Here is a 22,283-nt window from a genome sequence, read left to right as displayed (position 1 = left end):
CGTTTGGCATTGGCATGAGTGACCAAAGGTTTGGCTATAGCAGCCCGGCCGTGTATATTGACCCTGTGGAGCTCCCGACGGACAGTTCTGGTGGAAACAGGAGAGTTGAGGTGCACATTTAATTCTGCCGTGATTTGGAAAGCCGTGGTTTTATGTGTTTTGGATACAATCCGGGTTAGCACCCGAACATCCCTTTCAGACAGCTTCCTCTTGCGTCCACAGTTAATCCTGTTGGATGTGGTTCGTCCTTCTTGGTGGTATGCTGACATTACCCTGGATACCGTGGCTCTTGATACATCACAAAGACTTGCTGTCTTGGTCACAGATGCGCCAGCAAGACGTGCACCAACAATTTGTCCCCTTTTGAACTCTGGTATGTCACCCATAATGTTGTGTGCATTTCAATATTTTGAGCAAAACTGTGCTCTTACTCTGCTAATTGAACCTTCATACTCTGCTCTTACTGGTGCAATGTGCAATCAATGAAGACTGGCTACCAGGCTGGTCCAATTTAGCCATGAAACCTCCCACACTAAAATGACAGGTGTTTCAGTTTCATTGTCCAACCCCTGTATTTTATAATTTAGATTAACGTTTTCATATCACGTCACTTGGAACTAGCCCCTTTCATCTCTTCTCACAAGGGAATCCCCAGTTTGTAAACAGGATGATGTAGAGAGATGTTCTTCTAACGGTACCACACTTTGCCCCCTTCTTGACCCCCTTTGGCCCTTGTTAGCCCCTCAGACATGATGAGGTTCAGAGCCTTTCTGTCCTTGCTACTTGCTTCTTTCTGAAAGGGCGGTGCAGGCAAATTAGGGTTGGGATATCCCTGTCTCAAGGTGTCCAGGGCAGATAGGGATGTTTGTGTGTCATACACCCTGCTGAGCAACCACAGGGGTTGTAGGGTACTGCACTTTAGCACCGTGGTACTGTCAGGTGGGTGTTCCCGCTCACTTGGGTCATTCAGTGAACTCGTCTTTTCGTCTGCCCTGGTTCAGTTTATCATCGGGCTCGTCGAGGGTGACAGGGCACTGTGTTCATCCTGTTTCCAGTTCTGGAGACCAGGTGGGATTACTTGAGCTCAGGTAGGGGCGTGTCCTTCTCATGCCAGGGATTTAGACATGCTTGGTTTAAGACTAGTGATGATGGAGACAAATGTTAAGCAAGATAGGTGTCTTGATGTGGAATAGGGATAAAAACCAAGATCTCTGAGTTCAAATATCCTTAGCAAACTTGAACTACTTAAAGAAATGAAAACAAACTTTTGATAAAAAAAATTGCTTTGCTTTATTTCTGACTAAAGTTTTAACAGCATGCACTCAATACTGATTCTGAAACAGAACATAGTTATTTATAGATAATTTGAAGACCTTAAGATTTGTTGTTTCAAAGCATGAAATTAACATGCTTTTGATTTGCATAAAATTAAACATACACTAAGGTACTGCAAACATCAAACAGTGTTTAGGATTTTTTACTTATGCATCATATTTATCTGTTGGTGTTAAAAATGACAAATCCATTTCCTATTAATTTTAGTAGGTACAAAATCTTTGTGTTGAACAAAAACTGGCCTTGTTGATTTTTTGGGTTATTTAAAATACACAAACAAATATTGAAAACAATATTTTTAGTGTTTAACCCAGTGTGTAACTTTATGTTACGGCAGCTGCTGAAGCTAAAGATTTAAACCTTTTTACTCTCTTGCCACTGAGGAGAACATATGAGCCTCGTTGAAGGGCGTAACCCAAAGATAAGGCTCTGAAGTCTTCTATTTAAACTATATCGTGCTTCACATTGTCAACGGCCAGTTCATTATCTGACCTGAGTAGCATCTTACAGACAGACTCTGAATGCATCATGAGAGGGCCTATGATAGTACTTTTAAGAAAATTGGAATAAAAGGGGCCAGATTAGGTTGTAGTTAGTTATTCAGTCGGAATTTTCTCCATAGTGATAATGCTCAAATATTATTGCCACAGAAAATTTGACCATTCGATGTAATTGTCTCAGAAGTTTATACATTTGGGCTATCCTGCAACCGGGATGTTGCATGTGTTCCTTTATGATACGTTTTTTCAAATCACACACAACGTTTAACACAGCTGGTCCTCAGTGAGCAGTTTGTTGACTCTTAGTTATCAGAGATAAGACAATTTCTACATGTCATTATGAGTCAATTTGTTGGTTTTCTGTTTTAGGTAATGCATTAAGTAGCTGAAGGTTGAGGCAAGCCAACATCCATGGAGAACAATTTTACATTTGAGGAGGTTGGTCTTTTTGTTATAACAAATGCAAGAGTGTTATTAGACAAATGCATAGTCATTGTCCAGCATTTTTTAAATCAAGTCTATGTCCATCCAACCTCTGTAATTAATTATTTCTAATCTTCCCCTTATTTAGGGCAGTGACGTGTCATATGAAGACAATGGTCCAGCCTTCCCTTCTCCCTTAAAACTGTAAGTGCTTCATCTTCCTTAAGCCCCCCTTTTTAGCAATGTCCCCCAACAGTGAACTTCTGCACACTGTCTCTAATAAGATAGTAGGAACTATATCATTCTAGTCCAAGGCTCAGTTTTTAGATTATTGAGTTCCAGTCCCAAGGGCTGTGAAGGTGTGCTGTCTGTGACACTTGTATCCTCCTTTCGATTCATAGTTGGGGTTTTTTTGTTAGTTTTTTTGTTTGCCATGGGTCTTGTTTTGATTTAATTAAAAGATGCTGTATTGAGTCAAATCACAAATTAGACTGAATTATTTTACATAAAAGCAGATGGAGTTAAAGAAATGCAATATAAAAAGCATGAAAGTAGTTTTTTTTTAAAGTAATGTAAATGAAAGGTACTTCAAAGACATTTAATGAAAGTTTATTTAAACATAAAATAACATTTACAGACTTTGATATTAAATAGTAAGAAAAGTCCTTGAGAAATCTCCATTTTTTTCTAATGTTTGTTGGTTTGTTTTTTAATGAATACTGCTTGAAACAACACAAAGACACCGTTCATTCTTATTTTTAATGGCCCACATTCTGCTGGAAAATATCTCTAAACATTTGAATTTACACTACAAGGTCTCCTGGACCAATCAAAGATAAGAATACGGCTAAAAAACATGCTTCTACTGTGCTGCCATCTTGTGGTGGTACGAATCATTGCACAACTTCAGGATCTATATTGGCATGTATTTTTTTAAACAGTTTAAAATTTTACGAATTGTATCCACACCCAAATTTATTAAGGGTTGAACTGCATCTCCGTTAAATAACAACAACATCTGTGATTTCGTCTGCAACATTTGTGTGTAAAGTTGAGGGATGTAGCTCATGTTTGTGTACCTGAAAACCCATCAGGACTTCACAGAGCCAGAGCGACAACTTCAATGTCGAAATCAAAGATGAGGAAAAAGAGGAAGAGACCGAGGCTCCTCCTGAAGCCATTGTTATTCCCACTGATTCAGATGGTAAAAGCTTTACAGATTTGAATGAATTGTTCCTTTTTTGTACAAAGAAAACCACTCATCTGCCTCTTTATTTCAGCTTTTCTGAATGTAAACACTAATGCCACCACCAGGGGGGATGCTCAGGTCAGTCTACTCTTCAGAATAAAACATCTACACATGTACACATCCCTGTTGAATGGCAGGTTTTTCTGATGGAAAAAAAATTGACAAAATAAATAATTTATCAACTTTTTCCACATAGAAGGAAAAATGTATCCATAAAAACAAAAAAAACGGGTAGAAGAAAAAAGTATAATAAAGGAGCAATAACAATTCTGAAACCCCTTAAACTAGCAGATTTTGATTACATTTTTAGCCATCAGCTGGTCAAATCTTAATTTAACAATATTTTTTCATTATGCCTTGTAAAAGATCTCAAAATCTATCAGATTATGAAGCCATCTCTTTTCCACAGACATCTTCAGGTGACAGATATCTGTCAAATGTATTTCTGAACTCTGTCTTGGCCCGTACAAAATGGTATTTTCCTCATGCTTAGATTCATGCCGATGTTAAAAACCTAAATCCATCATCAGCTTTCAAGCAGACAAACTGAAGGTGTATGATGCTGCCTCCACCATGGTTTATAGTAGGAACGATATTCTTTTGGAGATGCTCATTGTAGTTTTTGGTACAAACATGCCTTTTGGAATTGTTGCCAAAAACTATGCAAATTATGGCTTTAGCTATACAACATTTTGACTGGGCAAGTACGCATTTTAAAGCGACTGTACACCACTATAATGCTATTACGCTGGGAAGTCTTGGACCTTCTGTACTCTAAATGTCTTATAACAACAGGCCTATGTGGAGTTGAATGAGCTCCAGGGCAACATCTGGCAGGAGACCAGCCGATGGGTGGGCTATGAGGAGAACCTTGACCCCGCCACAAAACAGTGGGGTCCATCTCATGTCTCCTACCTCACCTTTAAGAGCTTGCTCCAAGTTCGGAGAGCGATGAACACAGGTGATTTTAGAACTGTTATAAAGCTAAAAAATTACATCCAAACATTTCCTGCGAATGCTCGGACTATTTGAAGCACTTGTAACCTTAAGCCTCGCTCCTCAGGAGCCATCATCTTCGACATGAATGCCAGCAACCTGTCCTCTGTGGCTGAGAAAATAGTGGACGAGCTGGTCAGCAAAACTGAAATCCGCTCCACTGATCGAGATGCCCTGCTGAGAGCTCTCCTTCTGAGGCGCAGGTAACCCATAGGGGGAACGTTTCTGTTTCTTCTGCCACTAGATGAAATCTCAAAGCCATTCTGAGCATGGGTTTTTATTTGTCCTCGCAGTCAGAATGATGGACCTGTGGTTACTCCGGCTGGAGACATTCAAATGCAAACTTTTTCTATTGTAAAGAAGGTAATTATTTTAACATTTTAATCTTTGTATAGCATAGAATATATTTAATGTACCTAATCAGTTTTTTTTTTTTTTGCAGAGAGACAGCTCTGACAACATGGAGGCTTCAATTGTCCTCACAGGTATGTTTGTTCAGATGCAGCTTTGTTCATGCGTAATGTACATGTTTTTGGTCCAGATCTGGTTTAAAAAGGGGTTTCTTGCAGGTATTCTCGACCTCCTGCAGAAACCAGTGGTGGCTTTTGTCAGGCTGAGTGACACTGTAGTAATGGAGTCTGTCCTGGAATCTTCGGTGCCCATTCGTTTCGTCTTCATGATGGTTGGCCCCAGCCACAGTGAAGTGAACTACACTCAAACTGGACGTGCCATGGGTGCTATGATGGCTGACTGGGTAGGAGAAAAGTATAAGGAGGGACATTGGAAATTGAAAGACAATAGATTCCTTAATAACATCAGACATTCTTAACAAACTTGTTTGGTGCAGATAGATTAAAGTTATCTGTTCCTCCCACATGTTAGGTGTTCAGTCTTGAAGCTCACCTCGCCCAAACTGAGAAAGATCTGGCCCAAGCAATTGCTGACTTCATGGACTGCAGCATTGTGATTCCTCCCACTGAGATCCAAGACAAAACAATGCTAGAGTCAATTGTTGACTTCCAGCAGACAATGCTTCGCGAAAGACTCCGTCCTTCTGATACCCGCCTTGCCTTTGGAGACAGAGCAGCAGGTCAGCATCCTTCAATGGAACTGCAACAGGAACACTGACATTTTAACCATTTTTGTTTCAAACTGTAAAATCCAAAAATAAATTTGTAAATCCACTTAGGGAGTAAAAAATCGCATATAAAAATAGCATAAAAAATTATTGGTTTTGAGGTAAAAAAGGAACAAACTGAAAAATGCAGACCATGGTTGAGAACTTAGAATAGAATAGAATAGAATAGAATAGAATAGAATAAAACTTCAAGGGTAAATCAGATTTATTTCCAAATGATGTGATAATTTGGATATGTTTTCTTGTTTAGCTTTAGATACAGCTACAGAAGGGCCAAAGGAGGACCCTCTGGCCCGTACAGGCTATCCTTTTGGTGGAATGGTGAAAGACATCAAACGCCGATACCGCCACTACCTCAGCGACTACATAGACGCTCTGAACCCTCAGGTCCTTGCTGCCATCATCTTCATCTACTTCGCTGCCCTGTCACCTGCCATCACTTTTGGGGGACTTCTAGGTAAATATAAAAATACAGGGTGGAAAGAGAATTCATTTTGTGTTTAAGGACCATAGATGTTCCTGAAAATTATTTCTGGCTCTGATTGAAGCTTTTGTTGTTCTCTTTAAACCCAATCCAGCGGACAAAACTGAAAAAATGATGGGTGTCTCAGAGCTTATGGTCTCCACCTGCGTCCAGGGTGTCATCTTTTGCATCATTGCTGCCCAGCCTATCCTCATCATTGGATTTTCTGGACCTCTGCTCCTTTTTGAGGAGGCTTTCTTTGCCGTACGTGCAAGTAGTCAGGCGATAAGATTTTTGAAAATGTTTTCAAAGAGCTGTTCTCCGAATTTAAACTCGTTGTTTTTCTACACTAGTTCTGCAAAGCCCAAGGCATCGAATACATTGTGGGTCGTACCTGGGTGGGTATGTGGCTGATAGTGATCGTGGTTGTAGTTGTGGCAGTGGAAGGCAGCTTCTTGGTCCGATTCATTTCACGCTTCACCCAAGAAATCTTCTCAATCCTCATTTCACTCATCTTCATCTACGAGACCTTTGCCAAACTCATAAATGTTTGCACAGTTCATTATCCATCTCACACCAATAACTATTTTGTTTTACTTAACTGTACTTGACTTCTAATCCCTTTTCTTCCTCAGATCTTCAGAACCCATCCTTTGATCCTGAACTATGAACATGTCAACGACACACTGGACAACCCCTTCCACCCAGTCGTCAAGAAGCACATTGAGATTCATCCAGATGGCAATGTGACCGTTCAAGACCTGGAGATTGAAAGGCCATATCCCAACACTGCCCTGCTGTCTATGTGCCTGATGTTTGGCTGCTTCTTCATTGCATACTTCCTCCGTCAGTTCAAAAATGGCACCTTCCTTCCTGGCCCGGTAAGATCAGGTTCTAAACAAGCTCTAAAATATTCTTAATTAAATATCACCTCTACGAAGTGTTCTGAGTTAGATGAAGATCTTTCTTTTTCTTTTCTCTGCAGATTCGTCGCTTAATTGGAGATTTTGGAGTCCCTATTGCCATCTTCTTCATGATCGCAGTGGACATTAGCATTGAGGATGCTTACACTCAGGTGTGTTATGTGCAAAGAAGTCAAAAAGATCTGAAAGTTTGTTTTCAAACCGACCTCAGTAAACATTACTGCTTGATTTAATCTGTGTCTGTTTGTTTAAGAAGTATGATTGAGATGTGGAATTTTGTTTAGGGCAGGGAATTCACTTGCTAACTTCTTAAAACATACGATTATATTCAGGATTCAATCTCTGACTCAAATAGAAGTTCAAGTATTGTGTTGTCAAGAGTTGTAGTTGCATAGTGGAGGATGAATACCACGAGCGACATCCAAAATACTGCTACTGGGCAGTATTTTGGGTGTCGCTCTTTTCCGTCTTGGGGAAGAAGAAGCAAAGCAAACAAGAGAGGACGTCGCTTTACTGGTTTGTTTATTTTCCATCCCTCACCCATGGCCATGAGGTATATATTTTGACTGAAAGAAAAACATTTTGGATAAAAGAGCACCACTATTCGAGGGCGAGCTTGGATTTGGACTAGGGCTGCTGCAAAAAGTCAATTGAGTGAGTTTAGGCATCTGATCAGAAAATCTCTTGGCTGCCTCCTATTGGAAGTTTTCCATGCATGTCCCACTGGGACAAGACCCAGGGCAGATCCAGTACATACTTTAGGGACTACGTATGCCTTCTTTTCTAAACATATCTTGGGATCCCCTACAATAAGCTTGAGAGTGTTGCTGGGTGAAGGGCTGTCTGAGTTTCTCTCCTAGGCCTGTTTTCACCTGATGTCAGATAAGCTGTTTTTGTATTAGAAATAATGAACAAACTTGACAAACTTCATATTTTTTATCCACTTTGGTTAGCATGAAGAGGCCTAATTTATCTTTAAGAATGTCTGAATCAAAAACACACAAATTCATTTTCACTCCTTTGCCAGAAAACAGTATATTTACCTTATTTATCAACAAAATTGTATGTACTATTGTAGAAACTAGTTGTGCCAAAAGGTGTTGAAGTGACCAATCCCAATGTCAGAGGCTGGGTAATCAACCCTTTGGGAGAAAAAAAGCCTTTCCCTATTTGGATGATGGGTGCCTGCTGTGTACCTGCTCTGCTTGTCTTCATCCTCATTTTCATGGAGTCCCAGATTACTACGTGAGTAAAGTTGTATACATGATACAATCACCGTAACAAACTCTTTCAACAGTTTGTAAGAAATATCTTTTTGTGTGTTTTTTGTGGAGCCTAGGCTGATTGTGAGCAAACCTGAGAGGAAAATGATAAAAGGCACTGGTTTTCATTTTGACCTGCTTGTCCTGGTAACCATGGGTGGCATTTCCTCTATCTTTGGGGTCCCCTGGCTAAGTGCTGCCACTGTGCGGTCCGTCACCCATGTCAACGCTCTGACTATCATGTCTAAGGGGCCCAAACCAGTGATTGAGAAGGTGATTGAGCAGAGGATCAGTGGTATGATCGTGGCCATCATGGTTGGTAGGTGCTTCCATCTAGAGTGCTGATGCATTCACAACATGTTTGAACTGAAGAACTGCTTTCTTCCTCTTTTAACCATCCCCTTTCTTACTGTTCAGGGGTTTCAATTTTCATGGAACCGATACTGAGGATGATTCCAATGACCGCCTTGTTTGGTATCTTCCTATATATGGGTATCACCTCTCTAAGTGGGGTCCAGATGTGGGACAGGATCCTTCTGCTCTTTACACCGAAGAAATACCATCCATCTAATGCCTATGCCACCAGGGTATCAATTCTACTCATTAATGCTGTTTATCTTATTCAGTCATGTTCACCAAAGTGTTTTTCAAAATAAGTCATTTCAAAAGATATGGTAATTGGCTGCCTCTTTTACACATTTTTCACCATTTTGTATCTTTTTGCACATTTTTGTGCCCAAATACAAATAATAATAGTGTTTTAATTCACCTCAAAGCATCCAGGACTGTTGGCATTTGATTTGTGCAGTATTTTAGATTTGAGCTGTTGCTTTATTGAAATATATTATAATGTTTTGTCAGTTTTTGGTTTATAAACCATGCTAATGCCATGCTGATTGTTTGTCTTTGCAGGTGAGAACTCCGAGGATGCATATCTTCACTCTGATCCAGCTTGTGTGTTTGGCCATCCTTTGGTTGGTCAAGCAGAGCCCCTTCTCACTAGCACTGCCTTTCTTTCTCATTCTCACCATCCCACTGCGAATCTTTATGACCGGTCGGGTCTTCACTCCCTTGGAGATGAAATGTGTAAGTTCTGGGCTGTGTGTGTAAAAAACTCACCACAGGCCTCATTCACAAGTTATCTTAAGGTTGTTTTGTTGTTGTTAATGAATGCATTTGTCTTACAGCTGGATGCAGATGATGCCAAAGTGAAATTTGACGATGAAGACATGGAGGGTGGATTGGCATAAACACCACTTTCAAGAAAAATCCCTCATTGATTGTAATTACAAACTGTTGTCATTTTAATCTTTAAAATATTACTTTTCATTTCCAGCATTCATGCAACATTTCTGTAGATGAACAAGCATTTATTTTACAATTACAGACAAAAGTTTACACATAAAATATTTTGATTAGACATGTTTTTGAAAAAAGGAGGCACTTTTCCATATAAATACATTTAACCTACTTTTTCCATCCAGTACATATTTAACGTATGGGTTTTAACTGCTCAAAATGTTTTCCATTTACCTTTGTTTTAACACAGGATTTTCTTGCTCAGCATAACTTGTGAATTTCTGGGAGCTTTCTTCCAGTGCCTTTTTCCCATAGCCTAGAGAATCTAGAGTATTTTTATCAAATATATTTTAAGTCATATTTCTTAGGTTTGCTCCATTTGATTTCTTGTGTGTCATAGTATTTTCTGTTCATGTTTGAAATGTGTATGAAAAAGATGTGTGAGTTGCATATATAAGATTTTAGATTGTAATTACCTCAGAGATAATTTAAATAAATTAAAATCAACAAAAAGTAAAGGGAAACAAATAATTAGACGTCATTTATAGCTGTTGGAACATAAGAAAATTATTCTTGTAACTGACCTAAATGCGTTATATGTTGTTAATCAAATGTGTGTGCTTACAAAACTGTACATGGCTTTGAGTTGTTATTTTATCACAAATAAATTAAGTCTTTAAAATGATTGGCTTTACAACTGCAACTCGTAAACACCACTTCCGATTAATTTTCAGCTTTTTATCCTGTAAGCAAAATGACAACGGGTTTAAAAGGGCCCTAATAATGGATGCTACATTTAAGGACATCATGCAAACCTCAGGTGCTCTTTATTTAAACTGAAACATAGAGTGGCCTCCTAACCCAGAAAGCAACAATGATTCACTCACAACTACACAGCTCACACTGCAACCCTGCATATTCACTTATTTAAGCTGCATTTATTTCTAATAATGCTCATCTTAAAAAAACAAAAAAGTATCAGACATTCGAATAATATGTAACAAAAACAGTATGAATGCTTAGTTGAGTTTAACTGATACTTTATTAAAACTCTGTGATGAAAAATACATTTTAAAAGAAACTTTTGTTAGAAATAGAAACCGGAGAATAAACATGTTTAGCTATAATGGCTATACCAAATGTGATAAAAGGTTTAATGAACAGGGGGAGGTGGTTACATTTTTAATAGTCGCTACTTTCGGCACAGCTTGTCGCATATTTTCCTAATAATGGGAATTCATTTTTGTTTTCCTACAGCCAGTGAACCTAGCAAAATTTAACAAGGCCCAGTGCCTAAAAGTCATTTGTTTTCGCTGAATCGGACTGACTGGATTGGACGGCCAGGGGTTCCGCCCACAAACACACAAGGTGGAGTTGAAAAAAAAAAAAAAAACACTGGGCCAAAATGAAGCTGTCAAACAGCCGCTTCCAATTCAGTAAAATAGGTTTGGAGCTGGTGGAAACCGCTTGAGCCAAACCGACTAATTACAAGTTGAATTAAAATTGTGTTTTATGATTATTATTTTATTTTAAATAGTTATATTAAAGAACCATAGTTGGAACTTTGCCTTTTGATGGTCTGCTAAAATACCCACGGTGCAAATTTCGGCTCGGAAATGTAACCAGGACGGCTTCGGGGAGCACAAATAATCGTGCCCGGTTGTATTCAAAAATCAACGTTGCGCCACCGCAAAACATAGAGTTGAGTCGGCGTAGCGAAATGGTTGGATGGAGAGGGAAAAGCTGCTGCGCGTTGAGTGGAGGGAGACTGCGAGTGAGATGGAGGCGGGGGGAAGGACCGTCTCTGCGGGGACTGGAGCCCAGCATCGACGGCGCAGTGCTGGCTATAGTTCAACCCTCCCCTTCTTCCTCCACAGCAACACTAAGGCTCGCAACGAGACGGGTAAGGCACCACAAAACTAGGTCGGTTTCATAGCTATTCTGCAAAGAAACGCGTAAAAAAGGCAGGAAAAAAATACTAAAACTTTACAAATAAATAGGTTTTGAGTGAGTTGTCCTTTAAAACCTCCTCGCACGGTAGTCTCTTTGTAGCACCGAAACAGACCGACCGTTGTGGAAGGGTAAGACCGAGGTCGGCCATACCCGAATTACTTATCCCGAACAGCGGGGAAGAACGTTGCTGCAAGACCCGAAGGTATGTTTCACTTTTGCCGAATTTTTTACCCGAGGACCACCTTAGACAAAATACATTAACCGAAACTGAGCCATTTGTGATGTAATGTTGTTTGCGTGGGGGAATGAGCGGTGGTTTCCGCGCCGATACCTCCATGCGGCTGTTGGCGGAACAACTAGCCGCCTCTCTCGGCCAGCCATCAGGGATCTCGGTTTAATATCTCACCGTACAGTGACTCGCCCTCCCTCTCCCCCTCACTCTCTCACCGACTGTAGCCCAGAACTACCAGCGACGACCGAGCTCGAAGAACCCGCCTTCTCGTCCTCGCTTATGCGCTTTTCGGATGTAGGGAAGGGAGTCTGCAACGCCCCGGCTTTAGCTCTGAGCTCCGTTGTCTGTGTTTGCAGTGCGCCATTGGACCTTGTCACGGTAGGTTTCATCACAGAGCAGAGCGGGGATCAAGCATGGCGGACCTGGAGCTGTTTTTGCCGCGCCAGAGAAGCTGCTTAGCCCCGGATCTTAACATCTATGTGAGACGTAATCGTCCATTTAGGATCCGTGTTTTCTTTGCGATTCTTTTTTTTATTTATTATCTGTTTACCGATAAATCTGCAATTGACGAACATAAAATGTTGTTAACGTCGTGCTGTTTCGCCATTTAATATTTTGAATTTTCTAATCTCATCCTGCGTCTCCACATGTAATTTTAACTGAAAGGGGTTAGCTAATCTCGGTCTAGTTTGCCCATAATCCTGCGAGATATTTGAAGTAAAACCGATAAAATTATCATCTTTTGTAAATGTCAGCTAATTTGACCCAAGTCATCCCGGGGAAGATAATAATATATTTAAATCTTAACTTCTTTCTAAAACTACTTAAAATATGAATTTACACGTCATATTTTTAACATGGTAAACCGTCGTTTGGTTGTGTACAGTTAATATATAAGACATCCATATGCTGTTTTTTGTTTAAATTGGCCAAACTCGATAGCAATGTTTATGTAATTTCGTTTCTGAATCAGCTTAAATGTTAGTGTAGGTAGTTTTAATAAAGCTAGGTCACGCGTAGGAACTGGGGCCATCAAGGACAAGATGAACCACGAGCATCCGCCATCATGGAAGCACAGCTCGGCTACGCCTCGCTGAAGAATGCTCTCGGTTTTGCTCCACTGATCCGCCATGAAACGCTTAAACACGACTGAAGTGTTCTCAAAATACATAAAAACGGCCATATTCGCCTAAAACGAATTTTACTCTAACCTCCCTGTACACCTTTTGGAGGTTATCATAGAAATAAACGATTAAAAAGGTTCGCACTGCGGAGCTAGGTCCGCATCCAACGGTTAGGAGGCGCCCCTTCCGAGTGGCGCATTTGGCTGCAGTGTTTCCAAGCCACCATTCCTGCCTCTCGGAGACCGAAAGCAGATCCCCCAGTCCGTGGTCAGCTGGTCGCCTACAGCTGCCTCTCTATCCACGTCTATTCGCTTCCTCCTTCCGTAGATCCTCCCCAAAACCTCCGCTCCGACAGAAAAATCCTCCATTACCGATCAGACCGAGGGAGAAAATGGTCGCTGCTGTGTGTCCACGATACTTTTGTTGTGGAATAAGGACAGTGCTAATTCGCCAAATTCCGGTTGGGGAAAAAAAAAAGATCGGCGTAGACTCCTGTTGTCGTAGCTAGTTGTGCTAGTTTGAAGCCCTCCGCAGTGTTATTTGAGATTTGAAGCCGTCACAAGCAATAGCCTGTCTCACCATGTAGCGTAAACGTTTTAGGGGCGGCGTAATGAACATAAACCATCATGTCAAGGCAGCTTTACATTCACAAAGAAGTAGCATTTATTTTTAATCCGCAAATTCAGAAATCGCAATCAATAAATAAAAATAAAAAAAACAACTTAAATAATTGATGTAACCATTTTTAAAATAGTTTTGGACCTTATGAGTTTTTGTTTTTTTTTTTTTGGTTCATTTTCATGATTCCAGGGATCCTACACAGGAAAGCATAACAACGTTTCTATTTTTTTATTTAGCAATTTATTCACATGGGAAAAAAGTATGTATTTTAAACTTTTTTTCCGTAATAATGTTCTTAGAAAACAAATTGGAACTTCAAATATGAAAGTTTGAAATATGTATAGAAAGTATGGAAAAAATACTTGGATTTCCAGACTGTTCCCAGTGTCTAAATGAACCTTTCATCCATCAGTTCCTTAATTTATTCATCAGATTTTCTATCAAATATTCGTCCACCCAATTTTACCAATTGATCTATGCCTCCACTTTCTATCCTTCTGCGTTGTATTTTTTACAGGTTTTGCATTTATATGCCTTAATAAACATAAATTACAGTACATTCATTGTGAACGTTTGTATGTGTGTATCTTTTTAAAATAGGCAAAATAAATTGATAATAGTTTGGAAAAGTTTAAAATGTGGACTTGGAAAATATGTAAGAAGCATGGAAAATGGATTATCATGCGCCATTCACATCTTGTCTCATCAGTATTATTATTATTAATAATAAACAGAAAATAATCACCATATTTAGAGTAGTTCTGTTTTTACACTGAAATCTGAACATTTCAGTCCAGAAATGTGTTAAATATTCAGTTGAACTATGAGGTTTGTTTGATAATGAAATTTTGACATAATTTGCAGATTCAAGTCAGTATAATCACCAATGAATGGAGAAATGGAGGCGGTGGCCCAGGACCAAGGTATGTTTTTTTTTTTAGCAGCTTATTTTCATCATTTCTGCAAGCAAATACCTTTTTCTTGCCTATCTATATTCAATCTCAACTTACCTCATCAATAATATTCCACTTAACACATGACTGAATATAATCCCTCATTATTGTGATGAATTCATATTTCTAAAAACAACTATTTTAGTGACGTTAGATACAAAGGGGTGTTTAGGAAACAATTCTAAGATTTGATTAAATGATTTAAATACGATTCTGTTCTCCTTTTTAATGACATGATCATAGTGTGGGTACAGGATGACCTCCTAAAATTGCTAGAGGCCATGAAAGTGGCTCTGCCTCAGAAGGATCTGACAAAATACAAGACCTCTGAGTCCCACCTTGACTGGCAGAAGGTAGCCTTCAACTCCTACACAGCAGAGATGTGCAAGCAGAAATGGCAGGAAATCTCTAAAGAGGTGAGCCACTTTAAATGGCACCTATTTCAGGCACAATGTTTAGCGGAGACCTTGTTCAGAGCTAATCCCTGTATGTTTAATGCCAAAAAGATTCGTAAATTCAGAACTCTAACCGAGCTGATAGTTGATGCCCAGGACTACATCAAGAACCCTTACAAAGGCAAGAAATTAAAGGTGAGTTGCAATCAATATTTCGAATACCAAATGGACGGTTACCTGTTCATGTTAGTGGAGCTCAAGACTGACTTTTTTTACCTGGTTCTATAAACAGAAACATCCAGATTTCCCCAAGAAGCCGTTGACACCGTATTTCCGTTTCTTCATGGAAAAGAGGGCCAAGTATGCAAAGTTGCATCCAGAAATGAGCAACTTGGACCTTACTAAGATCCTCTCCAAGAAGTACAGGGAGCTTCCTGAGAAAAAAAAGGTCTGCGACAAAAACAAATGAAGCTCAAAAAAGTTGACTTTTCATTCTTAAACTTGTTGATTCACTTTAAACAAAACTTGTTTCCTTTCTGCTGCTACAGAAAAAGTATGTTGAGGATTTCTTGCGTGATAAGGAAACATTTGTGCAAAGTATGATGAAATTCAGGTAAGAATTATTAATGCAGTTTTTTGTTATTCTTTGTTGTGGATATAGTCTCTCACCCTTATTATTAGAATAAAAACGCTTACATTTTTGATTATGATGTGTCCAAACAGGGAAGAACATCCAGACCTCATGGAGAGCATGACCAAGAAAGGTTCAAATGTCCCAGAAAAGGCCAAGACGCCCCAACAGCTGTGGTACAACCATGAAAAGAAGGCGTTCCTCAAGACACGCCCTGATGTGAGCCCGAGGATCTAGAACACCCACAAGCCACTTTAATTAATTATAATTGTGTTGTCTTGTTTGAGAGATGTTGACCGTTTGTGTCTCACAACCAGGCAACCACCAAAGACATCAAGGACAGTCTTGGTAAACAGTGGACGCAACTGTCCGACAAAAAGAGGCTCAAATGGATTGGCAAGTCCCTGGAGCAGCATAAACTGTACGAGGTGCGGGTAGTTGTTTAATTACAAAATTCAGTGTGCACAATCACTTAGGTTGGCTGTATGTTTAGTTGTGCTATTTGTTTTTCTAGGAAGTGATGCGGGAATACATTCAACAGCACCCAGAGCTGAACATGACTCAGGGAGACATTGTAAAGTCCACCCTGACCAAGGCGGAGCGACACCTTAAAGACAAGTCCGACGGCCGGCCTGACAAACCCCCTCCGTAAGTTCCAGCCGTAAAATGCCCATCATCAGATTGCATGCAGGCTCCTGCCGTGTGACCAACTTACTCAGACATCACTCGTGAACGTTTTCAGAAACGGTTACTCAATGTTCTGCGCCGAGCTGATGTCGAGCATGAAGGACGTTCCGAGCACAGAGCGTATGGTGATGTGCAGCCAAAGGTGGAAGCTCCTGAAGCAGAACGAAAAGGATGCCTACCAGAAGCGCTGCGAACAGGTCAGTCCAACATCAAGTCATAGAGTTGAAAAATCCCCCTCAGGATCTTCTGTCATATTTAATTTTACTCTTCTTGTTTTTCTCATCCAGAGAAAGAAAGAGTATGAAATTGAGATGAACCGATTTCTCAGTGTAAGTTCCTCATGCGTTATGGTTTTTATTTTCACTTTGAAGCTTTTCTGACCCATTTTGTTATTAACTGAACAGAATTACAACTTGTTTTTGTTGTTTTAGACTTTGTCAGAGAAGGAGCAGCAGCGGGTTTTGGGGGAGGATAAAATTGGCTTTAAAAAGAACAGCGCAGCCAGCAGCCCTGCCTCTAAAAAGAAAAATGCTAAAACAAAGGTGAGTCTGAAAATCAAATAAGCATTTTTATGCCTTTTGTTTGTCATTTGTAACTCTTTGGTCTCATTTTTAAATTGTTTTCCTAGGCAAGTACAGAGAAACCCAAGAGGCCCATCTCTGCCATGTTCATATTCGCTGAGGAGAAACGACCCAAGCTGCAGCAGGAGCGACCGGACCTCCCTGACAGTGAGCTTACAAGACTCCTGGCTCGCATGTGGAACGAGCTGCCTGATAAGAAGAAGGTAATGTCTCTTCTGTGTAAAATTGTGCAAGGAAATGTCCTAACAAGTTGTAATAACATGTTCTGTTGGTCTTGCTTTCTCTATGAATTAGGAGAAGTATAAACGTCTGGAGACTCTTCTGAAAGCAGAGTCTGAGAAGAAGGAGAAGGAGGATAGGAGTCGTCTGCCGGATCCGCCCAAAACGGCTCAAGAAATCTGGCAGCAGAGTGTTATAGGGGACTACCTTGCCAGGTTTAAGGTATGTTTCACTCATGGCTTCAGAGAAACAACATTCTAGTTTCTCTGTTAGTTTAAACCAGTGGAATTTACATGAGCCCATTTCTTTACAGAATGATCGACCAAAAGCACATAAAGCAATGGAAACAGCATGGAGCACCATGGAGAAAAAGGAGAAGATTATGTGGATCAAAAAGGCTGCAGAAGACCAGAAACGATATGAAGTAAGATGTAACCTCATTTCTAACACAATGTCTAATTGTTACCCTGCAACAGTACCGCCAGTAACTGTATTTTATTGTGATTTTACTTTGTAGAAAACACAAACTATTGCATTATTGTAGTAGGAGAATGATACATGGTTTTCAAATTTTTACAAATAAAACTTTGAAAGTGTGGCGTGCAAATTTATCCAAAACTCAAAACCGTATCCTATATTATCTAAGACTGCACATTGTATTGTGAAAATAACGTCATCCCAGTATCAGAGAGTGCAATATTTATATTGCAAAGGACTGTTAGGAGTGTTGGCTAACATATTCAATATATAATGAACAATATATAATGAACTTAAGCCAATTGGACAAAGTCTCACGACAGCAGATGCTCACACCGGTCTCAAACGACATCGCCTAAAATGCTAAAGGTTACAGAGTGATGTAAGCACAGACGAGAAGGATAGCAAAGAACAAAATAAGCCATATTTTGTCACCATTATCACTATAACTAGGTTCTATAATATTGTGCAGCCTTAATATTACCTCTAGTAATAAGTAGGTGCTACTCTGTTGATCTATCACATAAAATCCTAATAAAATACATTGGGGTTTGTAGATGTAAAAGGTCAAAAGGTTCAAGTTAGTGAATTTTAAGTGTAAATACTTCTGTAAGGCTCTTACCAGCCCACTGAGAGCTAACTCACTTATCTGTCTTTAACAGAGAGATCTGTGTGAGATGCGATCTCCTGCTAATGTAGTTACTACTGTGAAGAAGATGAAGTTTGAAGGGGAACCCAAGAAGCCGCCGTCGTAAGTTTGCAACATGACACATTTTTGTTAAATAAAAGTATGTAAAAATTTAAAGAAAAGAAAAATCACCCTGTGGTTTGATCTGCTAGAAACGGATACCAGAAGTTCTCCCAGGAGATGCTGTCTAACGGGGAGCTGAATCACCTCCCCATGAAAGAGCGGATGGCTGAGATTGGCAGCCGGTGGCAGAGGCTGCCACTGAAGGACAAGGACCGCTACAAGAAGATCGCTGAGGAGAAGCAGAGGCAGTACAAAGTCCTCCTGGAACAATGGCTTGCTGTAAGGAGCTGCTGTTTTAAATTATACATATAGGGAATTTGAATTTAGTTTTCAAAATTGTTTTTACCTCTCGTCCATTTTGATCTGCCAACAGAGCTTGTCTTCACAAGAGCGAAATACTTACAGAGAGTACAATTCACAAGTAAGCCTTTAACTCTCGTATCAACAGTTTACACACTCTCCATTCTTTGTGAAATTCCTTGCTGATTATTTTTATTTCATTCACAGAAAAGAAGAAATCCAGCAAAACCTGGAGGTGCAAAGGCAAAGCTTAAAAAATCTGTGAGTCCTGGAGCTCATCTGTTTGCTTAAAGCCCTGAAGCTTGTTTTGTGCTCTCGTGTTGCCTGCCTTACCTGAAACTGCTTTCTGATAGGACACGGAGGAGGAGGAGGATGAAGACGACGATGATGAGGATGAAGAAGATGAGCAGGAGAAGGCTTCCTCTGGAGCAGACTCATCCAGCGAGGAGGACGATGAAGATGAGGATGATGTGAGCGAAATCTCTCGTTGCTTAAGAGCATTGAGGAAAAATCTGAAATAATAATTGTTTTTTAATTTTTTTTGTTGAAAGGACGAGGTGGATGACAAAGAAAACAAGTCAGATGATGACAGCAGCAGCGAGTCTAACTCTGCTGAATCGTCTGAATCGGATTCGGACTGAAAAGGCCGAAGTCATCCAGAGATGAACTAAGCAGCGCTGAGCTGAGCCAAGAGTCCAGGGAGCTCTGCCACTGTGCCAACCCTGCTCTCCTCCCACTGGAGGGAGCTACCATCCTCTACTTCGCTTCATCCATCCCACACCCAGTTTCTGTTGCTGCTGTGGTAAAAAGTACTCAAGAAGGCACCCTGGCCCTGAAATCAGTCCAATTCCCTCCTGGGTGTGACGGTCACCTCGCAGCTGACGTTGTACCAAAAACAGCATCCCACTGGTTTGGTGATGTCGTGAACATTTCTTCTCTGAGTTCGGTTGTTTGATTATTTTTTTTTTTCACAGGCTCTATAATAAAGGTTAGAGGTAAACGTGTCAGGTTATCAGTTTCCCTCCAGTGTTTTTGATTTTTCTGAGGAGGAAGTGGTGAACAGGCTTCAGAGCCAAAGAACATAGTTTGGTGGATCACTTCAGGAAGAGGGGGGGCAGAGAGCATGTGCAGGGCACTGAAAAATTGCACTCTTTAGAATGTCTTCTTTAATTTTTTCTCTATAGGGCATTGTTGCTTTGTCTTGTATTTTCAATTGATGTAGATTTTCTGATTTAATTCTTACAAAGGTGGTATTTTTTTTCAGGAGTAAAAAGCAGAGTCAAGCCATTATGTGTTTTTGTTGCTGGAAGTCTTTTCAGATGTCTTCATTTACCCCTTGTTCTCACTGAGCATTCTCTTTCAGTAGATTTAGCGCGTTTTCATCATTTCACAGTGAATCAAAGTAGGTGTACAGCCGGGATCCAGCTTATTCATACCCCTGGAAGATTTACAATTTGAAAGTATGTTCATACAGTCGTGAAGTTTGATTTTGATTGGAACTGACACAGGTAATAAGGACAATGTAGAACGGATGCCATATTTGGGGGGGGGGGGTTTATTTACATTTGAACAAAAAATGGGATGTTGAAAATGACTTGTATCCTTTTTTAATAACCAGTAGAAAAATCAATTATTATTGTTCGAACCCTTACAATAATTGCTGACCAGCTTCAAATTAAAAGATTAATTAAAATCTAAATCTGACAGGTATAAATTGGTTTGGTGTAACCGTTGCTCCACTTACTAAAGATACAATAATTGCTGTGATGTTGAGTAAACCCACTTAGCTATTGAAATTTTATTGCTGTTACAATCAGTTTTTACCAAACTAAACATCTGTAGTCATTCTAACTAAAAGGATATGTGTTTTTCTTTTTTTTTTTTTAGGTTCTGACTAATCTGCAGGCCTTTCTTACGCAGTTTGTACCCTTTGCTGTTTTGAAATATACAGTTACGTGTTAAAATCTTATCAGAAGGTTCAACATACATTTTTTCCTTGTGTAAATATTTGGTAACATCACAGGAGCCAAATCTATCTCAGAAACAACCTTTCCTTTCGGTTATCAGTCTTGAGACAATTCTGGTTGTCACTGTTACTTCAGCAGTTTGTCTGGACCTCAAGGGGAGAAATGGTGTTAACTGTGCAGCCATATTTGCAGTTGTCCACGCTGGGAGGGTTGCCTAAATGCTTACAGGTTTTTGTGAGCCTTGGTATTCTGCTGAGGACCTGAATGCTTTCAACTTTTTTCATCATTATTATTTCAAGTATTTTTATTCTGTAACCGGTTTGGTTTTTGTCTAATGCCACCCTCTCAAAAAGTGTGCACTTAATGTAAATCTGTCTCTCTGAGTTTGTGTGCACACATGCACATTACTGTGTATATAGGACGATGTGTGCTTGTGTGTTTCTCTTTGCTTTAATGTTTGCTGTTCTTGCTGTTTCCTTGCAAACCAAGATGTGACTACAGCGTGCATATTCGTGCCTGTGTGGGGGCATCATACCAACACCATGAATGTACATATTGTTTAGTTTTCGGATCCCAGCCCATTTGATGAAATGAAAAAAGCTTCCATCATCTTTGTTCTGATTGAATACTCTGTTATTAGTCTGTATGTGATGGGATATTCTGTCGCTCAGACCGAAACAAAAACCAACGTGGGAGGGAAAAGTGACTGACACAAAAGGGAGGAGCTGAGTTACCTGAAGACTTGGGGTGAAAAAAAAAAAAAGAAATTTTTTCTGTAAATAGTTTTTTTTTTTTGTATTGAGTGCATTTTTTGTTAGTACTTTAATTTTACAAACTCTCATCTGTGACTTCCAGGGCCAGTGAGTCTTCCACTCACAGGAGAAGAGTTTTTAGTTTCAGGTCACCTGTTTTACTTGTTTCTTCTCTTCCCCTGTGTTGGTTTCTAGAGATCTGTAAGACAGCAAAGTTAACAAGTTTGTACTGCTGATCATTTGACAGGATTTGATGTTTTATATAGCGGAGGATGTTCTTATGTCCTTGTAGTTCAAGTAATTTGGGCAAATAAAAAAGTTTATCCTTAAAAGACAGTGTATTAGTCTATTCTATCTAGTCTTCGTGAATGAGCGGATGGGCAGATACAAACATTATTTTAGACCAAATGTAATTTCTCTTTTAATATGAGCCATTATTTGTTTTTTGTGTCTTTTTGTTATTCACAAAACTGTAGCCTTAGTCTCTACACAAGAAGCTTTAACATTTAATTAGGTTGTAACTAGTTTAACAATGCCTCTTATCTACTGAAAACCAAAACTATTGTTATTTTATGGTAAATGTGAAATATGGCTACTGATTGAGGCTTATAGTTTGTAGTTGAGGTGCTCAGAAAATGCTTTCCTTCTACTGCTCAGACTAGCTGATTCTAGATAAGGAGCTACTGCTGTTCAATTATTGACTAGGATAAAAGTCACGTTTGCCAGTTTAAAGAGGAAGCAGATGAAGTGAGCTTTCAAAATAAAGTAATCAGCTAAAACAAATTAAATTTTTCAAATTAAATTTTGGCTAACTGGAAGCTTAGAGCTACCACCCGGCAAAAGAAAAATAGAGCTATATCATGGTATAATGTGCAAACTTTATGGTTCTATCAATATACTTTTAATGTTTGTACAATATACTAACATGGAATTGGGGTGAGTTTTGCCCAACTTTGTCTTTGTTCAACACTAAATGGGTCCAGATAGATCTGTAAATGTCTCTCCATACTGTGTGTGACACTATTAACCACCTGAACGCAGCTCAGGGGTGG

The 22,283-nt window shown here is 39.6% G+C and overlaps 2 protein-coding genes across 5 annotated transcripts; both read left to right on the top strand.

Annotated features, from left to right (window-relative positions):
- Positions 1-927: 927 nt before the first annotated feature.
- LOC124862451 (band 3 anion exchange protein-like) lies at positions 928-10,273 on the top strand. Of its 2 annotated transcripts, none has more exons than XM_047356365.1 (21): positions 928-1,068; positions 2,205-2,273; positions 2,407-2,462; positions 3,353-3,462; positions 3,539-3,585; positions 4,303-4,468; positions 4,571-4,706; positions 4,797-4,866; positions 4,946-4,988; positions 5,073-5,257; positions 5,386-5,593; positions 5,892-6,098; positions 6,220-6,368; positions 6,458-6,652; positions 6,740-6,985; positions 7,090-7,179; positions 8,106-8,272; positions 8,367-8,608; positions 8,707-8,876; positions 9,202-9,375; positions 9,477-10,273. In XM_047356365.1, the coding sequence occupies exons 2-21, from the start codon at positions 2,247-2,249 to the stop codon at positions 9,537-9,539; spliced, it is 2,751 nt and encodes a 916-aa protein (XP_047212321.1). In that variant the 5' UTR covers positions 928-1,068; positions 2,205-2,246; the 3' UTR covers positions 9,540-10,273. The 2 variants fall into 2 exon arrangements, with proteins under 2 accessions (XP_047212321.1, XP_047212320.1); XM_047356364.1 differs by having other exon boundaries at positions 934-1,088.
- A 337-nt stretch (positions 10,274-10,610) lies between these two features.
- Positions 10,611-21,563, top strand: LOC124862452 (nucleolar transcription factor 1-like). 3 transcript variants are annotated; one of them, XM_047356368.1, is made up of 21 exons: positions 10,611-11,491; positions 14,383-14,441; positions 14,715-14,887; positions 14,978-15,061; positions 15,159-15,314; positions 15,415-15,479; positions 15,590-15,716; positions 15,815-15,925; positions 16,012-16,145; positions 16,240-16,381; positions 16,472-16,513; positions 16,616-16,726; positions 16,813-16,968; positions 17,060-17,206; positions 17,298-17,408; positions 18,124-18,212; positions 18,302-18,491; positions 18,586-18,633; positions 18,720-18,773; positions 18,866-18,982; positions 19,064-21,563. In XM_047356368.1, the coding sequence occupies exons 2-21, from the start codon at positions 14,405-14,407 to the stop codon at positions 19,151-19,153; spliced, it is 2,184 nt and encodes a 727-aa protein (XP_047212324.1). In that variant the 5' UTR covers positions 10,611-11,491; positions 14,383-14,404; the 3' UTR covers positions 19,154-21,563. The 3 variants fall into 3 exon arrangements, with proteins under 3 accessions (XP_047212324.1, XP_047212323.1, XP_047212322.1); XM_047356367.1 differs by having other exon boundaries at positions 10,611-11,743; XM_047356366.1 differs by having other exon boundaries at positions 10,611-12,151.
- The last annotated feature ends 720 nt before the right edge of the window (positions 21,564-22,283 follow it).

Source organism: Girardinichthys multiradiatus, chromosome X (assembly GCF_021462225.1).
Source record: "Girardinichthys multiradiatus isolate DD_20200921_A chromosome X, DD_fGirMul_XY1, whole genome shotgun sequence".
Classification (NCBI taxonomy): Eukaryota; Metazoa; Chordata; class Actinopteri; order Cyprinodontiformes; family Goodeidae; genus Girardinichthys; species Girardinichthys multiradiatus.
The sequence above is the reverse complement of the archived record's forward strand: the minus strand, read 5'-3'. Positions and strand labels throughout refer to the sequence as shown.